Consider the following 27,716-nt stretch of genomic DNA (forward strand, 5'->3'; position numbering starts at 1 on the left):
TCTTATGCAGGAAGAGGTATTTTATTCTGGTTTTAATTGACTGTATCAGCTTGCAAGGGCTTCCCAGTCTTGGAATACTGGCTGTGACAAAGGAAAGCAATAGAGATTTAGGTTGCATTTAAGCAGCTAAAAAAAAAAATCCTAGTGACATTTGTAAGAGTTTAATGACTTTGTGGTATTTTACTTGGCCTCCTCGTTTATCTTGGCTCTTCCCTTTTCGATATATTTTAATGCCTCTTCAGTGGCAGTGAAAACTGTTTAAAACCTTTTTCAGATAGTTTTACAGCTTGTAAATTTATGTAACCCCCTAAACCCAATTGTGTTTCTGGGTCTAGTGGTAATGATTTTCAAAATCCAGCCTCCTTATTAATCTTTTAAATAGGTCTTGGTTTAGAGTCAAGACAACTGGAACTTAAAAACCATCTCTTTTCCTTTCCCATTTTAACAGAATTATTTACTTGGCTTGGTTGCTATGAACCTACAGTTGCTATGAACCTGCTTTTTCTAAAAGCCTGTGCTGCCGTAAAAGCTTTACTGGTGTTTGTAGGACTTTTTCACTTCCTCAATTTGTTACAGGGTGTTGACTTTACAGTGTTTAGGATTTACTGACTCCTTGGTACTGGCTGTTCTATAACAGTTCATAATGTAAGAGTAATACAATGTTTTGCTGTTAATTAGCACTATATGCATATATATATGAACAAACCAAATTTTGGTTTTGCTTCATTGCAGACAGCAGTGCAGACTTCTGGGCAACTGACGTGAAATGGTTTTCATTGCTGGAGAGCACAAACTGGCTAGAGATAATCAGGTTTGCTATAACTAACTTTCTGGGTTTCAAATGGTTGTTAAATGCATTTGTAGTGGGTTTTCTAGCTAGTTTTTCAAACATTTTTAAAACACTTCTCATTTCTCACCTCCAGTAGGAAAGAAAATTAAGACAGACTTATGATCCATATTATATATCTTATTTCTACAACTTCAGACAGTATTTTTACATTGCAGGCTTGTATAAAGCCTCCCACATTAAAGGATGTGAGAAGCAGCAGCTCATTCCAATTAAAACTCTTCCAGCAAGCCTATTAAAACTATAGATACAGTAATTTCCCTCCTGCACCTAGTCTTTCCAAACTGAAGAATCCTATTTGTTTCTTGCATGACGTGTCTCTGACTAGTCTTGCCATTCTTCTCTGTACTTTCTACTTCTGTAATATCCTTTAGGACGGGATGAACTGCACTGTTCAAGATGTTAGCACACCAAAGATTTATAAAATGACAGTTGTTCTCAGTTTTGTCCCCTTCCTCTCCTGATTGTTCCTCAAGTTCTTTTTTCTTCTCTCAGCAGTCCACAGTGAGTAAGTGTTGGAATGGTGTTGGCTAACTTAAGGCTTGTTATAGTGGAATGTTGAGGGTTTTGTTTTCAGTGTTACTTTGTGCTAGCTCTCTTGTCTGCCAGTTTATTCTGTGAGCAGCTTGTTACCATGAAGTGTTTCTGCAGTCTTCTGCAGTCAGCTTCAGTTCTTTCTAGTCCTAATAACAATCAACAAATGTTTGTAGCTATTCATCCCTTAATGCCAAATTTAAGTGTGTATTGAATGAGATATTCTAGTGGAGACCATATGTTGAGAAATGCATTGACATAACCAAGATCACAAGTAGTTTAAATTCAATGTCAGCCCAAGTTCCTATGCTTACATTGTTTTGAGGTCTGTCACTTCCATGCTGGGATCCAGTTGTTTCCTGGATCAGCTTGTTCTTGGCTTTTGCAATTAGTAAGAATGCCTTCTCAGCTATTCTAGATGCTAAAACAAAGAACCTGACAACTCCAAACTGTCAGCTTCTATTAGTGACAGAAGCAGTTGCAAGGATACTAATTTGTGTGCACACTTTTACTGAAAAGAACTAACTTTGTGAAGACTTAGGTCTAGAAACCAACGGCATTAAATCTGGTTTTGTGTGATCTTTAATTCCCCTCAGTCTTCCCTGTGTAATGATAACCTCTGAATAAATTTTGTCTGCATGTTAACACAATCTGATTGTTGATCTTTCCCTCTGCCTCTTAAAACCAGATTATGGGAGAAGTGTAGTATGTAGTGGAACATAAAAGTTTGATGTTGACTTTTTCCAGGATAAAGATCTGGCTCTGTAATACTTTAGTCTGTGTGTGATGGCTGCTGTTGATCCAGAATAAAATACTGTATTAGACATGTACAAACATGACAACTGGAAATGCATGACCAATGGCCAAATAAAGATAAATAATCTAGAAAGATTGCTGCTGAGGCTAAGCAGCTCTTCATTTCACAAGTTGAGCATGTGTTTTTGTTTTGTTTTAAAGCACTAGCTGAGCTTCAGTAGTATGACATTCTAAACCCTTAGGGGAAACTAATCTAAAACTTCCTTGTGAAAATGGTGATGAAATTGTCTTGTCTTTTCTGGTACCACAACAGGCGAGTTTTGAAGAAAGCAATAGAAGTTGCCGAGTGTCTAGAAAGACAGCAAACCAATGTTCTCCTTATAGGTAAGAATTTAATGAGCTTAACCTTTATGTTTCTTAACATTTCTTTTTAATTTTTTCAGATTCAGCTTAATTTCTAAATTAGTAATTATAGTAGAGGCTGGTAAAGTTCATAGAGTACTCAAAGTGCTAGAGAACTAAATCTCACTCCTGTAGTTAAACCAAGTAAGCATAGTTCCAGGCAAAGAGCAATATGTTGTGCATGAGAGAGCTGCTGATAAATGGGCAGGGGAGTTATGCTACCTCTTTTTTATGCATTCCTGTTTCTTAACTTTATTAAAGGTCTTGAGAACCTTTTGCTGTAAGGGGGTGGAGGGACATACCTAGACAAAGAACACAGAGTGTGGAAACTTTCTAAAAGGTTGTTTTTGTTCTGGATACAAACTGAATACTCTGTAGCTTCTTCATTAAAAATACATGTAAGAATATACTTACTGTACACATCTTGAGCTGTTTGGTTTTTTAGATTGAATAACCACATGGAAAACCAAACTCAGTGTTATCCACTAAGCTAATTTTGGATTAGTAGTTTCATTGGGGTTTTTCCACACATGGCTACTTGAGAAACCTAGCACGGGAAGAGAATTTTCTAGGAGGCACCTAGAGGGTGAAGAATGCATGTTGCCTGAGGAGGCAATTTCACATCTTGTGGAAAAAGGCCTGTGCAGGATAGGAAGGGTAAGAGCTGTTAGGTGACCTGGTAGCACAGGGAAGGAGGGATGGTGTGTGCAGTGGGGGAGACTGAAGGGCACATAAAAGCATGTTTTTCAGAGTTCGTTGCCAAAGTATTGTGCTAGCATTAGTGTACAAGAAGCCTTATGGTTTTACAGAGTAAAGTATTTGAGAGGGGGATTAACTTTTGTGCAGTAACACTTGCAAGAGGCTGTTCTTTGATCTTGAAATAAACTTGTTTATGTGAAGCTAGCAATAATTTGCTTTCTTACCCAAAGTTTTAGGAATGGCTTAAACAATGTGGTTTCTGTTCTCTTCTGTAGAAGAGAGTGCTACTGATCTCTGCTGTGTAATCTCTAGTCTGGTTCAAGTGATGATGGATTCATACAGCAGGACAAAGTCAGGGTTTCAGAGCCTTATTCAGAAGGAATGGGTAATTGGAGGACATGGCTTTTTGGATCGTTGTAACCACTTACATAAAAGTGACAAAGAGGAGGTATGAGTCTTATTACTTTCCTTACTATTTAAAAGTTTACTTGTCATAGGGAGGAAATTAGATGTCAGCCCAGAAGTTCCAGTTACTTTGAAGATCTTTGTTTCATGTGTTCACATCTTGTACAGTGTCACTACTTGTGCTGGTCAGAGTTCAGCAATGTCTTTATAACTGAAGAGAAGAAATGTAGAATTTCAGTTCTGGAGTCTTTTGAAAGACCGGTATCTCATCCTTTTAGACTGTGTTAAATCCTAGTAGTGTCCATAAAAATAACTTAAGTGAATTGCTTATTCATGTCACATCTAGAGTTTGTGCGGTCTTGCTACATGTTGCAGTCTCACCTCTTCCTTTTTGCTTCTATTCTGGGACTCGATCTGATCACAGTTACGATTTCTGTTCTGTACAGAAAACTTACTAGTTCTGATCAAGAATTGCTATAAACTAGTTCTGCCTTGCCAGTTTTAAAAGGCTGCAGAGCAGCAGCTTTTACAGCAAGTTAATGTGTGTAAATTCAGGTTAAGAAGTGTTCATCTCCTCTGTCAACAGCTGGCCAAGGGTAGTTCAGAGGATACTTATTCAAGAGCCAAAGTTATATGCAGCAGTTCTGTAGTTAACCAGATTGCTTTCCTTAAGATTTGTGTTTGGAGACACTAAATACTATGAAAACAAACAGCCTACATGGTGGAACAGACTTATTTTCTGAAACTGATGCGATATTTTCTTTACTTAGGCTCCTGTTTTTCTGCTCCTGCTGAATTGTGTTTGGCAGCTGGTACAGCAGTATCCTCCAGCATTTGAGTTCACAGAAACTTACTTAACTGTCTTGTCAGACAGCCTCTATGTGCCTATCTTTAGCACTTTCTTCTTCAACTCCCAGCATCAGAAAGACACTAATTCGGTAAGGGTTTGTTATTTTCTGGATGCAGTGTGTTGAACAGGTATGGCCAACAAACAATGAAAGCTCTAAATTACTCCCCAACACCACGTTTTTCCATACTCCTTTTTTTGAAGGGTGGTGCCTTGAAGCACAAATGAGTAAATTTGGGTGCAAGGAGTCAAATTCAGGACTTAGGAGTACATGATGACAACAGGAAAATAACTAAGAAATATTCTGCTACTTAGGTGTGGCTGTGGGTTCATGTTTATTGCTCTTCAGTAAAAGAGGAGCTCCTTAGCCTAGGAAGAATATCTTGCTGTCCTGCAGAATAAATTATCTACAAAATTCCTGTGTAGTATAGTCTGTTGTATTCCAAAATAAACATTTCCTGAATGTTGATTTACATTTGGTAATTTACATGCTGGTCTTTATCCTAAGAAGCTGGAAGTGATGGGAGTAACCTCTGCAAAACTCTATGGAGGCTACAGTAAAAGAAAAGTAGTGCATATCACTGGCTTGCACATAAAGCATTGATAACAAGATTTAAACTGGCAGCACTGCAGTGCTTTTGAACTGCATAACTTTTTAACTTTGGAGAAAATTATTTCAGAATCCTAACACGCCCCCTGTGTTTGAAGAATTTAGGAGTCTGTCTCCTACACCATTCTACACTACTAGTATTTTAATACTTTTTTTCATTAGAATTTTTCGTCTTATTTCCAGCTGTGGAAGGAATTATTAGTCCTGTCTGATTGTGCTGTTGAAATTAAATACTGTCTGAAGTTAGAGAAAATAATACATAGATAGACTTTGTGTCTGTTTGGAGTTGTACCTAATAATGTCCAGCTGTTGAATACATAGAAATCATGAGTGGTGTTCCAACTCTGGTCTTTTCTGTGAAAAGCCAGTTTCTTAAATTCACCTGGACTTGTTCAAAATTCCTCTCTGGTAGTATTAATTGTGACTTGTTTGCTTTGGCAGACCGGTGAAAACTTCACAACACAAAGCGGTCCTTTCAGATTTCTTACTGTGTGGGACTGGTCTGTGCAGTTTGACCCCAAGGCCCAGGCTTTCCTGAACAACCCTTTTTATGCAGAGAAGCCAAAACCAGATAAAAGTCAACGGAAATCTCCACGATTCAAAGTAAGATATGTGCTGCTTAACTGTTTTTTTAGATAAAAGTATTTTGCACAACTCGTACTTCAGATGTACTCACAGTGGGAGTATTGGTGCAGAGTTTAACTGGCATAATTGACTCAACTAGATATAATTTGCTCCCACCTCATTTATTTATAACAGTTTTACAGTTAACTTAGGGGGGTTTGTGCATATTTTTGTGCAAGTGTAGTGGTAACTCGTGTGACTTAACACCCAGGTGAGATGCACTGACACAGTGGAAGCAAGTTTATTTTGTTCTTCCCCAGAGCACGTATCTGAAATAGCAGGTTTAGAATTCCTTTACACTTAAATATAATTAGTAACTGGAGTGTTTGCATGCACTTAAATGGGGAGGGGGATGACCACCACCACATACGGTCTAGGTTATGAAGGATTATGGGTGGACCAGCTCATTACTGGAAAGTAAAGTTTGGAGTATCCCCTTTCAATTGGTTAAATTCTGTTCTGTACAAAGCATTCCTGAGTGAGCTGCTGGCAGTATTATCTACAGCATTAATCAGACTCTTATGCAGTGGGATGCAGTAAGGAACCACTGGATAAGAACTTGTAAATCAAGTGCACTGATTTGTGTGGTGAGATCGCACTAAACACCTTGGATGTCTGTGAAGAATCCTTTTTAAAGAAACATGGTTTATTCAGTGTTACTTCGTTGTAACACAGAGTAACAGTTTAAGGGAGGTATCTGGAAAAACTAAGCATTTGGTATATTAGCCAGTGAGGAGCAACAGTTTTAGACTATATACCAAAGCTGTGAGTGTGTTTCAGTGACTTTGTAAGTATTTTCTGAATGTGTAGGTTATGTTTTTCTTGATATTTTCTAAAGTCCCATCAATATTTATCTCAGTATATTTTTCTTCCCTCTTAAAGCATCAAAGGCAACTTTCTTTGCCGCTGACACAAACAAAAACCTCTGCGAAGAGAGGTTTTTTCAGGGAGGAAACAGATCATTTAATTAAAAACCTTCTGGGTAAAAGAATTGGAAAGTTCAGAAATTCTTCAGAGGAACTTCCTAATACCTTCAGGGAATTCTATGATAGCTGGCACAGTAAACCTGTTGACTACCATGGTCTCCTGTTGCCTCGCATTGATGGCCCTGAAATCAAAGTCTGGGCACAGCGGTATTTACGATGGATTCCTGAAGCCCAGCTTCATGGTGGTGGTACAATAGCTACAGCTGCCAAGATCTTGGACTTGATGGAGGAAGTGCAAAGCCTGCAGGTGAGAATGGACAAAGAACACTGTCAAGCTGTTTCTGGAGGTGTCCATACTGTTCCAGTGCTGAGGAATTCTGCCCGTTTGTCATCCTTGTTTCCATTTGCTTTACTTCAGAGACAGTCTGTCAAACCAGCCTTGCCCACTAGCACCTGGAAGGACCTGGAAGATGAAGATGACTTGGTCAGGAGGGATGATGAATTTGTTGATTTGAGTGATGATGTCATAAAGTGTGTATAAATTAATGTATGACATGTATGCAGCTAAGCTCTGGGTTTGAAATGTTGTTCTCTATCCTCTTACAGAACTCAAGCACCTGCAGCCTGTTTAGTGGGTTTGTGGGCTTAAAAATAAGCAACCTTGATTAGAGGGAACTAGTTACCATGATTGAGTTCAAAATAAGCTCAGTTAATTTCACTCTAACAGTATTTATTGCAGAAACATATTTTTGATATAGGTGTAATAACAGAAGTCTAAGCTGGAGTAGCCATATGGCCACTTTCTTTAAAGTCAACAAACCCAATAAAAAACACCCTATTTTATTAATGTAAAGTTGGAATACTGAATACACACAGCAGCAATCACTATCTTAACATGAGGGGAAGATCTTTCATGTTAAGAGTACTAGGGTTAGGTCGTGTCTAGGAGTTTAGTAGATCTGAATTTCCCACATGTAATGTAAACAGAGGAAGATGCAACTAAATGTACATTCATAGATAAGGTGTTTTACAGCTGAGGAGTAAAGCTGTGGTTGCCAGGGGTTTTCTGTCTACTGTGGCATCAACTGAAGTCGTGTTTTTATCACCCTTGTCTCTTCTTACAGTGTTCATCTTTGTCTTGTAGTGCTTCACCTTGCGTGGTGTTACCATAGCAGCCTATGCATGCACTTGACTTGATCAGATGCAAGAGCTTAATTACACATTTCAAGTCTTGCTGTGTGGCTGCTGTGCTATACATCCTTCCTGTCATGGGATATTAAGTCCCAGATGATCGCTGTGAATTGTGAGAAATGGCCTGAATGAGATTCTGATTTGCCGGGAGTAACTTTTTTCCTCCCTTTAACAGAGTGAGACTTTCATTTCGACTTTCCCCATTTATGCCAGTTGCCTTTGTGGCTTTCTGAAGCTTGCACTGAGACCTTCCATATAGAAGGGAAAAGACTCTTTCTGTCATCTCGCAGTGAGGCTCAATTTGCTGTCTGTTGCCATTTGTCATGGGTTGGTGGTACAGCTGATTTAATGTGGTGTCAAGACCGTAGGGGCCCTTGCATCCTGTTGCTGGATGTTACAACAGTACCTCAGTGAAAAAAGCCATAAGAAATGCCTGTTGACTTTGATCTACTGTGTGTATGTTTATATATAAAGTATTTTTACTGCAAATAAGCATCCTTTATAAATCTGAATATTGTTTGACTATCAAATCTTTTTTAAACCCTTAAAATCTAGAATAACCCAAGACTGGATGCAAGTCATCAAATCAGTTATCCTGAGAGGGTAAATGTTGAAAATTTTCTCTTTTCTCATACCAACTTAGAAATCCATGCTGGAATGAGTATCTGGTGGAGACTCTGTTACTTAAGTTAGATCAGCTCAGTGTAACTGGGGATATTAAGCTGGGTTACTGATTAATCACTTCACACTGAGTTGTATTAGTATGTATAGCAAAAATTTATCAGCAATCCTCTAAGTGTTAGTACATTTAAAAAAAAAATCAGTGGGGAAAGGGGGAGAGCTTAATGCAGCTATGCCAAACTGAAGCTTCCCAACTCTCAATTGCCTTAAGTCTTAGTAGTGTGAGGACAATACTTGAGTTTGTAGTGTTTTATTTAAAAATACAGTAGTACGTACACTTCTGTGATACATAAGACTTTACAGATAGCACTTGCTGGAATGGACTGTGCAGCACATGTCCCTCAGACTTCATTATTGTAGTTCAAATGACTCATTTATGCAATAATACTTTGCATGTTGGAAGAGCAATGCATTTTTATGGTGAAGAAATATCTATCATCATTCTAAGGTCATTTGGGTTCAAGAGTTTTATAGACACTGCCATTAGAAAAAATATTAAATGGATTTTTCTATACTTTTGATCAAGCTGTTGATCAAAATTTCAGCCATGAAGATTACATATTTATATTAAGAACAGATGTTGGACATCTTATTTGTACATAAGTTACCAGAAATTTATATATAAGAGGAACATATATGAGGAATTGAACATGGAAACACTTATAATGTAGAATAAATACCATTGTTACTGGTTTTCTGCACTGCAGGATTGGAAATATACTTAATATTTTTACTCCAGGCTTCTGTTTATACCTCCAAGTTTTTACACTGAATGCAAGCTAGAAGCTTTACAACTTTTGTTTTTTTTTATACTGTCATTTCTCTCTAGTGGGCTGTTTGCAGTGTGTCAGTAAAATATATTTTGATGCATTTGTCCCGAAATGAGAATGTATGTTTAAGGTCATATTTTGTAAATGATGCTTTAAATCACAGCACAGTTGACAATCTGCAGTGATAAAGCTTTTTGAGTTTAATGCTGGGTTTCTACAGACTGTTATGGGGAGGAAGCTGTGTGGTTTTGATCTCTTCATACTTACTGGAGAGGTGCTGTCAGCTCAAGGAGGAGGAAAGTTCAGTGCAGTGTGGTAGGATGATGTTGGAAAGTTACCGAGGTGGTTTAGAATGTGTCTGCTGAATTGTCAGTATTTGGGGATTTATTAAACACTGTTTATTTCAGTCTTAATGATGTTCTTGTCTTCCCCCATTTCAAGGGGGGAACTTTGTTCTTACAATGTTAAACTATGCAACTTTTTTAAATGGCTACAGTGAGGTATTTCTCAAACCACACCTGTGTTGAGTGTGGATTGGGAGATGGTCACAGTCGCGTGTAGAGTACAAATCAAAAATCAGGCTTTTCTCCAGGTTACAAAAGACAAACTTCTGTACAAAAACAGCACTAGTGCAAGTCACATCAAAAAATCATGCCACTGAGAATGGTAAAAGGCTGTGACACTTGTGTTTGAAGTCTCATACAGTAACAGCTCATGCAGCAGATGTGAAGTGCTGGGTTATGTTGCAGTACAAGGTGTGTGTCTGCCTCACCCACATCTAAAGATCGGTGCATGTACTTTGACTGCTTGGCTTTGATTTTAAGACTGTGTTCACTAGTGAAAATGTTCAGCTATTGATGTACACCATATTGGAATGCAAACATGTACTCTATAAAGATAATCATACCAAACTCTGCTTCTTGATCTCTTATTCCAGCTAAAATATTGTCTATTCATGCTGAAAGTATGGAAGCATAACTTCTCCAGGAGGTAGTAGAATACTTTCTTCTGTAGGTGTCTGATGATGGATTAAATTTGTTAGACCAGAGCTTACTCTCATTCTACTCTTTAGCTGGAGAACTTTCATATTGAGTGCAGCCCTCAGGAGAGGGACTGGGGGGTGTTAGTGGATGAGAAGCTCAACATGAGATGGCAGTGTGTGCTTGCAGCCCACAAAACCAAACATATCCTGGGCTGCATCAAAAGAAGGGTGACCAGCAGGTCAAGGAGCAGGGTGTTCTGCCCTGCTATTCTGCTCTCATGAGACTCCATCTGCCTCTCCAGCATAAGAAGAGGGAGCTCACAGAGAAGCAGTTTTGTGGGGAGGGCACCTCCACGCTGAATACAAAGAGTAGGAATGGGTTGTTGTTACTGTTAGAGGAATGTCACACCAACCTTGAACAGCTCTGAACCCCAGAGAGGCTTTATTGGGAGGTTGGTTAGACTTTAAAGAGCTTTAGTTGTTATGGAGGCTGGTTACTGGAGGACTGCTAACACCTTGGAAAGTGTATGTATGGGCAAGGGATGCCTGATGCTGCCACGCTGTGGACTGCAGTGAGGCTTTGTCTTCATGGAACCATAAACACTTGCTCGACTGCAACCTGTCACTCCCAGCAAGCATTTGTTTTTGTGTTTTACTTCAGCAACCCAGTAAAATGAAACAGGTACTTACTTCCCTCAAAGCAGGCAGATGATGATTACCTAGGAGGTGCATTTGATAACTTTTTTTGTGAACAGTGGGATTATGGAGACTGAATTCCTGTGGTGTCATCTAGTTGTACCACACTTCACTCAACATCCTTTCCTGGCATTTCCTACTCTTGTTCATACCATAGCACCTTTGCTCTTGCCTCCATCCCTCTCCTCTCTGGGACGTGCTGTGCCAGCAGTTAATAGGTTTAGTTTGACAATAGAGCCACTGCTTGCAGCTCAGGCACGATTCGGATCAGTGATTTTAAGGCTGAGAACAATACATCTTCCAAACAGGAATGTTGGCTCCTTTAGTCAGATCAGATCTCTCTGTTTTCTCTTAATGCAATTTTTGTTTTCCTTTATCTTGGGTAATGTCTGGTTTTGTGTTCTGAAATAAACTTTTAATTACACTGTAGGAGCCAAAATTCATTCTAGGGAACTGTTGCATTTCCTGGAAATCAACTGACACGTCTGTGACTTCTGAAAGGTCACTTACAAGCCTTATTGTTCTTTTTATTCCTATCTGAAGAAAATTTCCAATTAAGAACAGCTAACACAGCTAGAATTAATGCACAGTTTTGCTAATTAAGAGTGTAAGTCTTCAAGCATTTTGAAAATGCTAGAAAGCTTTTAAATGTCAGAGTTTTGTGGGCTTGGCTCGCTAGCTAGCTAGTTTTGCAGTCAGTGGGATCCACTTCCTTTTGTCTTTTGACAGGCACTGATTTAGAGTATGTTTATGCATGAGTGTGATGATAGATAAGTAAATTCTATGCAGAGGGCTCGTTGCTTCATGTTTCGGTGATGATGCAAGAAGCTATTTCAACTTTTCACTATGACCCCAATTCACAAATCAAAACAGGATGCTCTTTACTGGGCTCCTTCAGTTCCCTACACAGATGAACCCAGTTTGTTTCCTACAAACCACTTCCTGCATTTTCCAGTTTCCCACCCTGGACTCATGCTGTGGGTTCACTATTCTTGACAAGCTTTTCTGATTGGTTGGAAAAGTTTGGAAAAGCTCAGTGTTATAGCTGCCATCTATGCTTGGTGTTTCCTGTTGCATTCTCCTGAGACAGTAGCAATACTGAAAGCCAGGCAAGCATACTACAAATGACTTAACCAGTCTCTTCAAATTACATCCCTGACAATATGGAGCATGGCAGGCCCAAAAGTTGTCCTGTAATAGTAATAATTAAAAAAAAAACAAAAACAAACTTAGAATAGGTAAAATCCTCCTGTGCAGCCTTTTTCACAAGCAAAATCTGCATCAAAGAAAAAGCAGGGTGATAAAAGCAGCTGTTGTCTACTGCCATGTATGTCCTATAGCTTTCAGTACTATATGCTGTGCTGATGTTTGCAGTGGAGAGTCATGAGTGACTGAAGAAGGATGGTCTGTTCTCCTAGCAGGGTTGGGGTTTGGGTTTGGGTAATTCCAAGCCCTACGGCTGCCACAGAGGTCCTGTGGTGCTCCGCCTACCACCTTAAGCTGTCAGCCTCATGTAGCCACCAGCTGATCTAATGGAAATAGGTATTTTGCTCTTGTAGGTTAGATTTCTGTTGGGTCTGCTTGTTGAGCCAAACCACTCCATGGGGGTGCACGAGGACATGAGGAGCAGATTGCTCCAAAACGCCCTTTCCAACAGGCAGCCCCTAGTTAGAGCCAGGGAGGTGCAAGGGGGAACCACAAGTGCAGTTGATCCAGCTCTCCAACTGGCAGGTTGCTGAAAGAGATAAATTCTGGGAACCACATCTAATGTGGTGAAACGTTGTAAATAACATGCAGAGCTAACTCTAGATACTTAACACTGCCAAGGGAAAAAAAAAAAAGACAAAACCTTAAAAACCACAACCTAAAGAGCTTTGGTTTGAGGTTGCCCTTGGAGCCTTACTGCATGGCTTAAAAAGTAGTTGCACTGAGTCTGGCCTGTTTGCTGCAGCAAGAAGGTAAGGTAAAGAGGCGGTGGGCTGCCCCTGGCTGGAGGTGAGGTGCCCCTCAAAGCCACTCTGTCACTGTCCATCTTCAGCTGGGCAGGGGAGAGAAAACAGAACTAAAGGCTCCTGGGGTGACATCAGGACAGGGAGATGCAGCAATTACCATCAAAGGCAAAACTGACTCAACTTGGGGAAATTAATTAAATTTAATTTCAATAATAACCATTCAAATCGCAGTAGGATAATGCGAAATTAGAGTAAATATTTAAGCCGCTTCCACTTCATGGGATCGTGTGCTGCGGGGGGACAGCCTGCCTCACCATGGTCTTCTCCAGGGTGAATCTCTGCTACAGTACATGGAGCACCTCCTCCTCCCCACTTCTTCACTGACCTTTGTGTCTGCAGAGTTGCTCCTCTCACATCTCAATCCCCTCTCTGGCCACAAAAAAACTGCTCCTAGCTTGGTTTTCCCCCAGCCCTTAACTCTGCTATCCCTGAGATACTACCACCATTGCTCATGGGTTCAGCTTTGGGCAGCTGGTTCCATCTTGGAGCTGACTGCCCTTGTCTCTGTTGGACATGGTGGAAGCTTCTTTCATCTTCTTGGAGAAGCCACCCCTGTAAACCCTCTGCTACCAAAACCATGCCACACAAACCCAAACCAAACCCAGTTAATTCAGCCTATGACCATCAAACACACTTTGGTGCTCTTTGGGTCTGTTTTTCCTCAGGCTGTGCTTTTGGTTTGCGCTGGCGGTTTTAAAATGCTATCCTGCTGCTGGGGCTGTGATTGAGCAGTGATTGAGTGTGGCTGTTTAAAAGCAAAAATCATGTTCTGACTTGTAATCTAAAAACACCCATCCTGATGCATTCCTGCTTTTCTCTTCCAAGCTTCGGCCACGTACAGCTAAGCTGGTTGGTTACCTTATTCCTCCCCCCAACCTGCCCCACCCCTCCGTTCTTTTTAGCATGTTTCACTTATTCTCAGATGGTTTTAGATTTCATGTGGATGATGTACTTTGTACGTATGCAGCCCATCGTCTCTCTCCAGTGCAGGGTGGAGTTCTCTCCATTCCGATTGAGACACCCTGATTTTCTGGGGATATTGATCCACCTGGTGTCATTCCTGAGGCCACAGCCCTTCTGTGTTTCAAACTGCAGCTGAATATCTGTCTGGCAGAGATGACAATAAAAAAGGCTAACTACTGAAATGAAATAAAGTAATAGCAAAACCATTACTTAAAAGCCTTGGTTTTAAGTAGAGGCTGCATGGATATGGAAAGCCTCTGGAGTTCTGCAGGTAATAATGGGTGCAGGAACCCCCTGGAATACAATTACCAGGGACCCAGACTCAGGCTGCAGGAAATGACCAAACATAAACACTTCACTTCATGATCTTTGGATCTTATTAAAGTAGTGACAGCCCTGCTGGTGCTGGCTGCTGACTTTAGTATTCTGCCAAGGCTGGTAGACATCCCTCCCTTTGGTATGTTTCCCTCTGTCCTTAGTACACAACCTGCTGCCAACCAGCTCCACCCTCACCAGGCCAACGCCTTGCCAGCCCTAAGGTGGTGGTGGGGGGCCTGACTTACATTTTGCCTTTGTCAGAGAGGAGGATTGTTATTCAGTTAGTTAAATAATATCTGTGTGTACTCAACTAGAGCTGAAAAGGTAAATTTTGTCACAGGACTGAAAAGGAAACTTCACCCAGGAGGTGAATTTAAAGGAGGCTCTTCTTTCCATGGGCACGTGCAGGGGAAAACACTGTGCTGGGTCTGGCAGGCTCTCCCCCTGTAGTAGATGGAGGTCCATGGTGGAGCAGATACCCTGTTCCCTGGGGTCCACCACACCATGGTGGACCCCACAGGGAACAGGCAGAGGTACCCAATAGAGGCTGTGACCCCATGGGAGGCCTGCACAGGACAGAGCTCCTGGAAGAACCTGTGACGCTGTGGAGAAAGGAGCCCATGCTGGAACAGGTTTGCCAGCAGGACTTATGAGCCCATGGGGGACCCATGCTTGAGTAATCTGGTCCTGAAACACCCCATGGAAGGGTCCACACTGAGGCAGAAGACCACAGAAAGGACTCACATTGGAGAGGTTCATGAAGGACTGTCTCTTGTGGGAGGTCCCCCATGCTGAAACAGGGACAGAGTGTAAGGAGTCCTTCCCCTGAGGAGGAAGGAGTGTCAGAGACAACATGTGATGAACTGACCACAACCCCCATTCCCCTGTTCTGCAGGGGAAGAGGGAGAGAAATTGGGCTTGAAATTAAGCCCAGGAGGAAAGGAGGGGTGGGGAGAGGCGTTTTACGATTTTCTTTTATTTCTCATTATCCCACTCTGATGTTAATTGGAAAGAAATTAATTCATTTCCTTAAACTGAGTCTGTTTTGTCTTACGTAAATTGTCAAGTGATCTCTCCCTGTCATTTATCTCATTACATCCACCCCCTAGCCCCCTCACTATTGAAGGAGGACAGTGATAGAGCAGCTTTGGTGGACACCTCCCAGCCAGTCAAGGTCAACCCACCACAAACACTAAGATAGTTGTACCCTTCAACAGTACCTGTTTCAGCTGTGTGAGGGTTTTGGAAAGCTTTTATGGTAGGATGATTGGTCCCTTTAAGTATGGCAGCATTACAAAGCTGTAGAAAAGGTATTTCGTGCATCCCTATTAGCTTTTGTTCAATTCGTTTGCCCCCCAGACAGCAACACTTGCAGGAGAACCTTGCTCAGCTAAAATCACCCAATGACTCATATTTCCCAGGTCTCCTGAATGTCCCCCTGGGCCTGCTCTGGAGAGGTATGTGTCTCATCAATAGCCAGTAATCTGAGCTCGGCTATCACCAAATCCTCACTGCTGAGCTACAGAGGTGTAAGCACTCTGTCCCACATTGGGGCTGGCAGTTGCCCCACAACAGCTCACCCGTAGCCCTGGTGTATCACTTAGATTTCAAGACACACTTGGTGGTGAGGGGGTTGAAATGCATTGCTCTGTGGAGAGCTGGTAGGAGAGGCATCGCAAAGGGGCTCTTAGGTCAGGCTGTGACTGACAAAGCTGTGTTTGAAGGAAGTGTCTCCAGCTGTGTGATTTATACTCTGCTCAAAGAAGCAGGGCTGTATATTTTTGTAAAATAAACCAAACTGCATCAAAGATGCTTTATTCCTAACTGGAGTAACCTATCTGACTCCGAGCTGGCCAACTGCCCAGATCAAGAAAGATTTCTTCCTGTGGAAGGGAAACTGGCAGATGGAACAGAAGTGGAATTTTGATTTTTTTTTTTTTTTTAATTTTTATCAGCTGTGCTGAAGTGGCATACTAAAAAAGTCTACTTTGAAGTAATTTCATCTCTGTATGTTCAAAACTATTTCTGAGCTATGACATCTTCCCAATATGGTCTTCACAACAGAAAGTGGTAAAAATAGCATCTTCTTTCTTAAACAATTTTACTCTTCCTGTATAGTCTATACCACATTTCCTCGTGCTAATTGCAAAATTAAGTCCTGCTACTTCTTCATGAGAATTACGTGCTGAAGTTTTTAGTTCTGCTGCAGGGGCGTAGCTAAGAGCAACGTGACCTTGTGAGGCATCAGAAATAACTCCTGTCAGAAAACAGGATGTTAGAAACACTTAGCACCTTGTACTAACCTTACATTAACAATGACTTGGGAACACATACTGTACCTGAGGCTAATTTACAATCCCGGGGTTGTGCAGATTAGCTAAGGCTTTGGTTTTGGCTGCAGGACTTTTATGACTGATGATGAAGTGCCAAGTTAGTTCTCCGGTTCCAGGCTGAGTCTGCAGCTAGGAAAACAGAGACCATTTGATTTAAAGAAGAAAAGTCCTAATTTTTTTTTAAATAGAGCTGTGCTTCAGAGTGGGACCCTGCTTCCAGGGAAGGGAGTGCTTTCTTTGCTTTGGCGTAGTGCCTGGTCCTGCTCTCCTACTGTAAGCAGTAAGAGGTCACCTTGCTGGATTTCAGCCACAGGTGTGTTCTGAGGTTTCAGGCCAATAAAAGCTTAAGTGTCTTCAGCTCGGGTGTTTCTCCTGCAGAAATGCCAGATGTGCATTTGCTGCTCCATACTGTAGGACATGAACAGTTTTAGTTTTGGAGAATTTTTAAAGGATTTTTTTTTTTAATTTCTCTCTGAAAGACTTACTTTACAGAGAGAACTGAGCTGGTGCCTCAGTCCACGTTGGAGAAAACATTTAGTGAGAAAAGACCGTACGTGCCAAAGCAGGACACCCTGATACAGGTGACTGACTCATCTGTGTGACACATTCTGGGTTCAATATGGAAAGCTCAGATGCCATTTCTTGTATCGTAGCAAGAGCAGAGATTTACTTTTACTTTCAGAGATGACCTGTAAGCAAACAGAGATCTTAACTGTCCATGCAGTGAAAACACTGATACACCATGCAGCCTCTCTCATTTCCTGCTGCAGCCAAGGGCCTCCTTTGTAGATAGATGTGTCAGTGTACGTCCAGAGGTTCCTGGACCACACCAGAGCCACCTTCTTAGTCTGAGGATGTATTTTTATTAACAGCCATCAGCTGGGTTTCTCCTCTTAAGATTTTGTTTCTAACTTCCACCTTAATTTGCAACTGTTGATACTTTATCTACTAATCCTTTCTTCTCTGTCCTCCCTGGGGAAGTCATCGGAGTGCTGAACTGAGCACTGATTATTGCTGTGAGTGTCAGAATGCCTACAGTAGCTGTGGGAAGCAGATCTTTGGGAGGCTGTGTTTTGTAGCTAGTCCTGCAACTGGTGGCACCAGTCCGGGACAGCATCTTGATGGTCGCTTGACATCAAAGAATGAAGTTCTGAGATCAGAGGGGTATCAATGTCCTGACTTGAAGTTACAGTTTAGGTGGATGTATTCAACAGAAAAGGGACACTTCTGCCACCCTGTTCCAACTTAACTTTTGCAACAACTCAGTACTCTTTAAAAAAAAAGGATGATAACACAAAAATAAGTGTGCATCAGCTGGACAGCAGCTCATGTAACTGAGCTGGTGATGCTCTTTTATACAATTCCTTTCCTCTTCCTCACAGATATAGAAGAGTATTTTGGGAAACTTTTCTCCTGCGAAGGTTTTCAGTGCTGTTTTGGCCGGGCTCACTGGCTCTCTCCCAGTGCTGCTGCATGTCTGGGCATGCACAGAAATGTACTCAGCTGCCGTTTCTCTCCCGTGTCAGAGAGGCCTTTGTCTAGTGACTGCCCCTTCCCCACTACAGGACCCATAACAAAAAAAAAAAACCATATAACCTTTCTATATATTTCTGGTGGTGTTTTACCTCTTTATGATTTCAAGAGTGAAGCTTTGAATCCACACTCTTTTTCCTCAGTCTAGTTTTCAGGGAGAAAAAAAGCAGAAACACGAGCATGCAAAAGTTGTACAAGGCTGACTGCAAAGTTATTGCTTTGTCATGAGTTTTCTGATAGTTCCTGATTAGTAGTCAGGTTTCTGCTCTGTTTAAGTGCACTGTGATTGCTATGAAGACTGGTATTAAAAAAAATTGGAGACACTCTACAATCACACCCCTCTGTGTCTCATGGTAGGGTATTTATTCAGTCAGGTGTGGTCGTGTGTTTGGTGCTTCAGGAGTGCATAGCAGCAGTTCTTACAGATTTATAGAGCATTAATGAACTCTTAAGTGCAATCATTACTTATGAAAATGTACTTACTCAACTGGACAGCCACAGATTTTTAAATAACTGGCTAACCTCAGAGACAATGTGTTTAATGCTCATCAGTCTATACTATGCGGGTAGTGTCCTAAGCGGCATTTGTCCCAAACATTCAAAGTATTATTTGAATTTGAACTAAGAATGTGGTCTGCAGTGTAGATTTAAATGAAATATTCTTTGTGCAGCCCCTATGAAGTAGTTTCTATTTGAATAACAGCTCTTTTGTATCATAGGTGTTAACAGATGTTTGCATGGGTGGTAAAGTGATAGCCAGTGAAATCTCTCTAAATGCCATCACACAGAAATGATCTAGTGATAATGTCACTTCGCAGTACTGGAGATAGATCGTGTTACACAGATATAATTCAGTGCAGAAGTAACCCATAGAAAATCAATCCACATTTGGTGTGTTTTAACCCTGTGGGAAAATGTTCATGGGACAATATCCTCAAGCTTTTTTGCCTTACAGCCTTACAGTCATTGGAGACACCTGAATACAGGGCAAAGGAGAAAAAAGGCAGTGATAGTGGGCTGCTCTGCTGCTGAGTGAGCAGTCTCACTTCTGAACTCCTCCAGCTAAGAGCAAGTACATCTTCTACAAAAAAAAAAAATCTCCAGGAATTTTCTCACTCTCTCCTAGTCAAATCTATGTCTGGTGTCTAGCAAATTGTGATGGCAACAACTGGGCAAAGTTCAGAGCAAGACAGCAAGATGTAGAGCTCTCTTACACTTGATTGACACAAGATACACTACTTCTGTGTTTTCAAGGCCAACACTAAATGTAACAAAGTAATTAGACTTGCTTCCAACCTGGTTTTATTCTTGAATGAACTGAGGAGCAATATAACCAGAAATGCCTACACAAAATCATAGACTGGTCTGGGTTGGAAGGGACCCCAGGGATCACAGAGCTCCAACCCCCTGCCACAGGCAGGGACACCAACCTCCAGGCCTGGATCTACACAAGGTTGCACAGGGCCCCATCCAACCTGGCCTTGAACATCTCCAGGGATGGGGCATCCACCACCTCTCTGGGCAGCCTGTTCCAGCCCCTCACCACTCTCTCTGTAAAAAACTTCCCCCTAATATCTAATCTAAACATCCCCTCCTTTAGCTTCACTCCATCCCCCTTGTCCTGCCATTGTCTGCCCTTTTAAAATGTTGATTCCCCTCCTGTTTCTCTGCTCCCTTCAGGTACTGGAAGGCTGCAATGAGATGCCCCCCCCAACCTTCTCTTCTCTAGGCTGAACCAGCCCAGCTCCCCCAGCCTCTCTTTGTAGGGGAGGTGCTCCATCCCTCTGATCATCTGAACTCTCTCCAATAGTTCCATGTCTTTCTTGTATTGGGGCCCCCAGATCTGGACACAGTACTCCAGATGGGGTCTCATGAGGGCAGAGTAGAGAGGGCCACTCCTCTTCTGATGGAGCCCAGGATGTTAAATCCTATTAAATCTGCAAATGTTCACCCGTTTTTTTTTTTGCTCCCTGGATAGAAGGTATTTTGGAAGGCGTTATCATCTGTGCCAAACTTAAAAACCTTGAGGTATACACTGTGATCACACAACCTCCTGGCTGCTGTCAGAACAAACCACCCAGCACAAGCAGGGTATGCAGCTTCTGCCAGGAGCAACACAGGCACTGCATTGCACCTGGTTGATTTTTCAGGAACGAGGTACCTCAGAAATGCAGCTTTACCTCATTTACAACAGTCTTTACAGAGGCTCAGAGATGGCTGCTGCCCAACATTTCTAGATTATTCTCCCATTTCCCCATCACAGCTGCTCACACATCTTTGCTGAGTTGACAGACCACTAGTTCCTGGAATCCGTATTTTTCTCCCAGACTGACCCCATGGCTCCATTTGCCTCACATTTGCTGTGTTCTAAGATTGCCACTCACCATTTGATTCTCTTCGCTTGGGTCTTCAGTGGTAACAAGAAAGTGCAAACCTACCCAAAGTAATCAACATTTATTCTACACACACTTCTGAATGAGCACAAGTACTCTCTAATTAGACAACAAGAATACTGTTCTAATCACTATTTATCTTGCAAATTACAACTCCATGGAAACATTTTCTTTGCACCATCTGGCTTTATGTATTTCTTTAATGAGTTGATGAGTATTTATATACTTTACAAGGACCAAATAGTAAAGCATTTGTTACATTAGGATGTGAAATACAGATTTTTCAAAACTGACTTTATATAAAATTCATTGCACCAAACATTTTCACTTTTTCCAAAATACCAGTGAGGGTCACTTTCGATGGAGGCTTCACAGGACACAATGAACACCTGTTAAGGAAGCTGCACATTTTTCCTAGTGATGCTGGATGAACAGAACCCCCTGTGCAGAAATGAAAGCACATCTTCATTACAAACAGCACCTTGACTGGTATTTTTGTCCTTATTATTTCAGTACTGTATTTGTAATATTAATATAGCCAGTACAGATTCTTGCTACCGAACGCTATCACTCAGATGCAAGGAGGATGATGCTATTACAATACAAAGATATCAGGAACTAGCAATCATTTGAACTCTGCAGATGATGAGAAAATGACAGGATCTGGAAATACCTGAAATAAAGAAAACCTTTTTGGAAATGAGTAAATAACATCTCTCGGTGTCTGCATTTGGTCTTCCTAAAATGCCTGTTGCTCTGTCGCTAAAAAAAAGCCCACAAGTTATTTTTTACATACAAAAATTAAAAACAGCACTACATTTTAAACTCAAAGCCCCTTGTTAGGGACTTAGTGGCTGCACCTGATTTTGTAATATCTAGTGTTAACAGCTGGTGCTATACCACTGAAACTAGTAACCCTTCATATTTTTGAGAAGCCTAGAACATCATCCCTAAATCATCTCAAGGGAGAGGCTTAAAAAGAAGCTTCCTGGAAAAAGTATGTTGGCAAACTTTGATTTTGTAAACTAATCACTTAAACAATGTCTAAATATTGGGCATTAGAAGCTGTCAAACCCAAGGGTTTGTTGTATGGAAAGAAAGAGCTGTATCAGTAGGTGCTCTTTGCTTAGAAAAATGTGCTGCTGGTGTTGGAAAGTTCGTTCCTAAAAATGACATGAAAATCCCAGATGGCCTGCACTGGCTAGTGAGGGATTTATTTAGTAACCAGAATAACAGCACCAGTAAAAGAGGCATGGCTGAAACTGAAAGACAGAGATCACAGGACCACTGTGTTCTAGATGTGATTTCAACGGTCAGTTGATAAAACTATAGTTTCATCACCCTTACAGTATCACACATTAGTCTGCTCAGTTCTCATGCCCTACCTCTGAGCTCCTTCTCTTATTACTATACCAGTCAGCATCTGGATTCTTATTGGAAGCGAGAATCCTGTTCTTGTACATCACACTGGGAATACTAGACAGAACAAACCTCAAGGTAGCTTGCTCCTTCCAGCTGTTTTCTGGCATTAATGTCTATTCTAGCACTTAAGCAGTGAATTTGTATTCAGCATGGCTTGAAAGATGGTTTGGCTTAAGAAATTCCTGTCCCCCTGCCAGCTTGGTGTTCCTTCAGTAATGATATGGTGCCTGTTTGTGAGGCTGCCCTGTCAGTAGTTCCCTGACAGGTAAACAGACCTTTTTTTCTACTGTTGTTTTTAAGTTAGATCCTTACAGGGATTCAGGCCACAGCTGCACCTGACACATGTTTTCAGTGGCATAATTAGGAGTGGCAAACTTTCACTGGGAGGGAATGGGAGACACTGGCAGGAACGTAAACAAGTTTGACTGGTGAAACTATGAGATGATGAAGTTGTATTCGCCAGCAGCCGCCTTCTAGAAAAACACCTTCTGTATTCTCGGTATCAACTTCAAATCATTGACATGCTACTCATCTAATCAAGGGAAAAATCTGCCCAGCAGTATCTTGTTATGATGCTATGACAGCAGCACTAGGATTTGTCCCTACATCTTAAGTTTCAGAGCGTGGCACATCTGTTAGGATGAGACAGCCACAACTTCTTGCTTTAACCAGCCGTTCGTCATACTCGTGACATTCAAGTTACAATACGTGTGTTGATAGTTAATAGCTGGTGACTTCTTGCTTCAGGTGTTAAATAAAAATTACTTGTTGCTTGACCTGTTGTCCCAACAGACATTTTCAGTTGGTTTGTCAATCATTTTTTTTCCTGATATCATGAAGGTAAGCTCTGTTCCCGTGGTGAGTTAAACCATGTCAACTGCAACTAGCACAAAGCAAAGTAAGAGTCTATGATTCATGCTTTTGCTATTTTCCCTTATATTTCAACTTCCCAGTGGGCTAGCAGCAGTTCAAAAAACCTAGCCACTTTGGAAGTCTACTGCATTTAGTAAAGATAACGTAGACTCATCAGCAACTGTTAACAGAATTTCTGCCAGGTGTAGGTTTAAGACTAAACAGAAATGCGTTACAAGCTCAATTTACTGCAAACCGAGCAAAATTGTTTATCAACTAGTCTGTGCTTTTGCATTATTACTTCTTAACAAAACATATCAAAGATTTAAGGCCCCAGCTCTTAGGCTGGATGCCACTGGCATTGGGGTTAGTGGAGGAAGGGAAGTCTGTACTCAGTGAGATGCCCAGTGACAACCGAAATGACATGAACCACACACTGCACCACTCAGTGCCAAGCAGAGTGTCAGGGATTACAAACTTCTGATCTCCTGCTAAAGACACGCATAACTCAGAAATATTTATCAATGTCCTGGTTTTGGTCAGGATGGAGTTAATTTCATTTGTAACAGCAGATGAATGCTGCGTTTGAGAGTAAAATGGGAGTAGTGCTGATAACACCCTGATGTTTCTAGTTGCTGTCAGACAGTCAAGGACTTTCTCAGCTCTTCATGAGAAAGGAGGGGCGAAGCCAGGACAGGTGGCCCAACTGTCCAAAGAGAGTATTCCACGCCAGTTACGTCCTGCCCAGGATATCGGGGGCTGACGGGAGGAAGGCCTGGGGCGGCTCTGGGACGCGCGGTTCTTGGGGGACGGTCGGGTTCTGGGACGGCTCTGGGTGGCACGGCCTGAGTTGTGTGGTTTGGTGAGAAACTGCATTGTGTAGCAACAGCTTCATATATTTTTGCTTTGAAGTCCTGTTAGTATTGTTACATTGTATCTTTCTGTTATCTTAGTAAACTATCCTTATCCCAACCCACGGGCCTCTTAATTTCTTGATCTTGGGGTTATTTGCCCCTTTCTCTTCCTTTTCCCTTCCCTTACTTCTCAACCCCCCCTCCCCTTCCCTTTAACCTGCTCTTTTCCTTTAAGGAGCAGGCAGCTGCGTGGATCTTGGCCCTCAGCCGGGTGAAACCACGACAATCAAACAGAGCATAGTACTGTAAAATGGATTGCAAGTAGGGAGGTTGTGACGAGTGCATCAGGATCTCCTAGATGGAGACCCAGGCAGCTGAGTGCTCCCCACTAATGCACTAGCTCTCAGTCATGCAGAAAGCACCAACACCAATGAAGTCACGTGCTGAAATGTGCCTTGTTTGCTACCTGTCTCATTCAAATTTTGGTTTTGGCTATTAGTGTTACACTGTAAAAAACCCTGTAAAATTGTCTCAAAATGAAATTATTTGCATTTGTAGTTTGATTCATGTGGAGATTGGTGACGGGCAACGGGCAATTCAATATGAATTTTAGGTGAAGCGAAATCACACAGATTATATACATTTGTTACTGCAGACGTGGCAAGCTAAAAACCTGCTAATCGGTTACACATACTGTTCACACCACACTGATTGGTTAGTGTTTATAACGAGTTCTGATATGCATATCTTACAGCTAAACATCCTTAGTTTACCTTTGATGTCTAAAAGCATCTGCATGCCTCCTGTTTTGATCACCTATTATGCCTGGTTCTTAACATGTTCCGTTACTCCCAAGTACCTTCCCACAACTCCTTTTTGGGTTAGGGCAGTCTGTACCCCCGTCTTCAAGACCGCCGTGTTTTGAGAATGTGATTACCAAAATCCTGTCAGTATGAGTAACTTTCCTGCCTCACGGGAACTCGGGGATATTGTCAGGGCCTATGTCTTTGGTGAGGAGGCCTAGGCCGCCGGCAGGCCTGCTGCCTTCCCCGACAGATTCACACTGAGCTTATTAGTTTAGGTTCATTAGATAAAGAATCAGAACTGAATGTAGTAATGAAAAAATGTATTTGTTTGAAATTACACCATTCAATTTGTGCAAACACATGAGTTTCTAAGTCAGAAAAGTGACTCTTGAATATAAGGAACTTCATAGTACCACCCGAATAAAAATTAAATTGATCAACAAAATTAAAAATTCTTATTAACCTACAAGTAATACTAATTTGATGACTTTTGTAGTGAGAACCAGGAAAGTGGGCAAATCAGTAATATAACTAGCTCCTAGTTAAAAAAAAATATTTTCACCAAATTACATAACGATGAGTCCTTTGAGGGTCTGAAAAAAGGACTTAAAGAAAAAAAGTATAAATAATTGGAATTGGTAATGAACATTCAATCAGTCAACCCTTAAAATGTAATCATGACAAAACCCAGATGTAGTTATAACGCCATACTAGTGTATTGGGAAAGTGAAAATAAATTTAACAGTTTGAAGAGTGCATTGTATTGATAAGAACGGAGAATATTGCTTTGTTAATTAAATATAGGAATTTCAGAAAAAGTATGTGATGATGAAGAATTTTTGCCAAAGAAACAGGCTACTGAATGTAGGTGCAAGGCAATTCTAACAACGATTTTACTAAAGAGAAATTTAAAAATTGTTAACACTGCTTTTAAAAAAGAGTTCAAGAAATACCTTTGTATTCTGGGTAAACAGGTAAATATTATCTTACGGGACAAAGATTATATACTTCCACTGACGGTGTACTTTAAGAAAAAAATTGAACTGCAGTAGCAAAGCCAGGTGTCAGCAAGTTAAGGTAACCTGCATTCAGGTATTTAAATGAGCTTTTTGGAACCTCTTTTACATCTCTGAGTCTTGATAAATCTTGTGACTTCCAAAGAACAGGAAGAAAGCTAAGATAGTGACTATGATAAAAGAGGGTGAAAGGGACAACCCAGGTTAATTGCATGCTTGTCATCTTGATTGTAATCCTCAGCAAAATATCCAAGTGGCTCACACAGGAGGTTTCAAAAAGCATATATTAATAAATATTTCAGTATAATTACTAACAAGAAAAGACATTTCCAGAAGACAGATCCTGTAACATTATTGTGGTATCTCTTCTTTATGAAAATGTTTTTTTGATAAAAGAAACAGTGATGATATATCCTTGTGCTCTCCTTTGATGTTTGACCTTTAATTAAAAAAAATAATCAGAATGTCACACAGTGAATGGGCTGTGAACAATTAACAGGTCCAAAAACACAGAAGAGGAATGATCAGCAAACACTTTTCGTGAATGATTCAGATCCTCCAGGGATCAGCTTTTCCTGTCTGCTATTACTTCTTATCAGTGATCTCAAAGAAGCTATACTGAATTATCACTGAGTCGCCATATCAGATGATTACAGAATAGGGGGTGTGGAAAATAAGGGAGGCTAAGGTCACTTAAAAAGTGACTTGGAGCTCTTAACAAAATGACCTGAAAATAATTTTCTGTTTATATACATATTTAATGTATATCATGGATATTTCATTTTCTATACATATATTTTGTATACAAACATGACCAAATGCAATATCCTAGGTGTGGACTGAGACCTACCGGCCATCCTTGCATGATAAGCACCTTTATTGTGCAACAAAACACATGACCTGGAAACAGGCATGGGACTTGGCCCAGGTGAGTGGGGCTTTCTGGGTTTTTTTTTGGCGTGTGCTGCTTTTGAAAGGGCTGGAGGCGTGAGAAGGGGCTCGTTGACAGCAGAACCGAGGGACTCCCCCTCCTACATCTGAAGCCAAGGCTGTTGAGAGCTCTCTTGAGTTGGGCTGATGAGTATATACACAATACACACACACACACGCACGGAGATCGATTCCTGGGGGGCCGCACTAGCAACGAGACGCGGTCTCGTGGCTGAGAGTGAAATCAAGCGGACTCGAGGTTGCTAAAAAAGGATTGTAAGTAACTTATTTAAGAAATAAACACTGTAGGAGGCTGCACTGCGCCACCCTGGGGTTACGTCGCGGCGGGAGGCAGCCGGCCGGCCCCTCTCTCCCAGAGCGCTCGCTAACGGCCACCGACTGACACCCCTACACCCCCAGCCCGTCAATCGCACCCCCTGGGCGCCCCGCCCCCTCGCCCAGGGCGGACCCTCCCCCCCCGCCCCCCCCCCCCGCCCGCGGCCCTTTCCGGTCCCCCCCGCCGCCCAGCGCTGCCACATCCTCCGCTGACATCAGCCGGCGCCGCCATATTGGAGGAGAAGCTGCCTGTGCCAGCTCGGCCACCGCAGGGGGGGACGCCGGCCCCCGCTGCTTCCGCCCACCCCGCCGCGGCCGAACCCCGCTCCCCATGACTCTCTTCAGCCGGCAGCTGCTCCGGTGCAGATAGGGCGGGGGCGGGAACGGTTTTCGTCCCTTCTTCTCCCCGCCTCCCGCGCTGTCGCCGAGCCCCTCTCCCCGCGGCGGGCCTCTGCCCTCCCGCCGCCTGCAGCCATGACTTCCCTGACCCAGCGCAGCTCCGGCCTAGTGCAGCGCCGGACCGAGGCCTCCCGCAGCGCCGCCGCCGACAAGGAGCGGGGAGCGGGGGGCGGCCCGGAGGATGAAGGCCGCCGGGACGAATCCGGCGACGACGAGAAGGGCGACTCCAAGGAAACGCGGCTCACCCTGATGGAGGAGGTGCTGCTCCTGGGCCTCAAGGACCGTGAGGTGCGGCCGCGGCCGTGGCGGTGGGGCTGGGGCGGGCCGAGGTGAGGGGCGCTGGGTAGCGACTGGGTGAGGAGTTCCGGGGGTGCGGGGTCTGGGAAAGGGGCGCCTGGGGGGCGTACCGGTTAGTCGGGGGGCCTGTGTGTTGTTAGGATGCGGATGGGACGTGGGCAAGGGCGCTGCTGGGCGAGTGTTGCTGCGGGTTCGGGGCAGAGGCGTTGCTGGGGACAGGGACGGATTTGCTGTGGGTAGGGCCGCATGCTAGAACAGGCTCCGGGTTTTGGAGGAGGTGGG

The 27,716-nt window shown here is 42.3% G+C and overlaps 2 protein-coding genes across 2 annotated transcripts in view; both read left to right on the forward strand.

The window, feature by feature from the left end:
- Positions 1 to 7,191, forward strand: part of MTMR12 (myotubularin related protein 12) — a gene marked incomplete at both ends in the record, with an annotated part of 31,307 nt that extends 24,116 nt beyond the window's left edge. The window contains 6 exons of the mRNA XM_084278520.1: positions 733 to 811; positions 2,451 to 2,521; positions 3,514 to 3,686; positions 4,414 to 4,581; positions 5,542 to 5,703; positions 6,607 to 7,191. Of these exons, the coding sequence (XP_084134646.1) occupies positions 733 to 811; positions 2,451 to 2,521; positions 3,514 to 3,686; positions 4,414 to 4,581; positions 5,542 to 5,703; positions 6,607 to 7,191 (1,238 nt within the window). The remainder of the gene's footprint in view (positions 1 to 732; positions 812 to 2,450; positions 2,522 to 3,513; positions 3,687 to 4,413; positions 4,582 to 5,541; positions 5,704 to 6,606) is intronic.
- Positions 7,192 to 27,212: 20,021 nt separating this feature from the next.
- The window catches only part of GOLPH3 (golgi phosphoprotein 3), a gene marked incomplete at its 5' end in the record, with an annotated part of 30,216 nt that continues 29,712 nt past the window's right edge, over positions 27,213 to 27,716 (forward strand). Inside the window, one exon of the mRNA XM_084278854.1 lies at positions 27,213 to 27,425. Coding sequence (XP_084134980.1) covers positions 27,213 to 27,425 — 213 coding nt within the window. The remainder of the gene's footprint in view (positions 27,426 to 27,716) is intronic.

Source organism: Gallinula chloropus, assembly GCF_964237585.1.
Source record: "Gallinula chloropus genome assembly, chromosome: Z".
NCBI classification, from domain to species: domain Eukaryota; kingdom Metazoa; phylum Chordata; class Aves; order Gruiformes; family Rallidae; genus Gallinula; species Gallinula chloropus.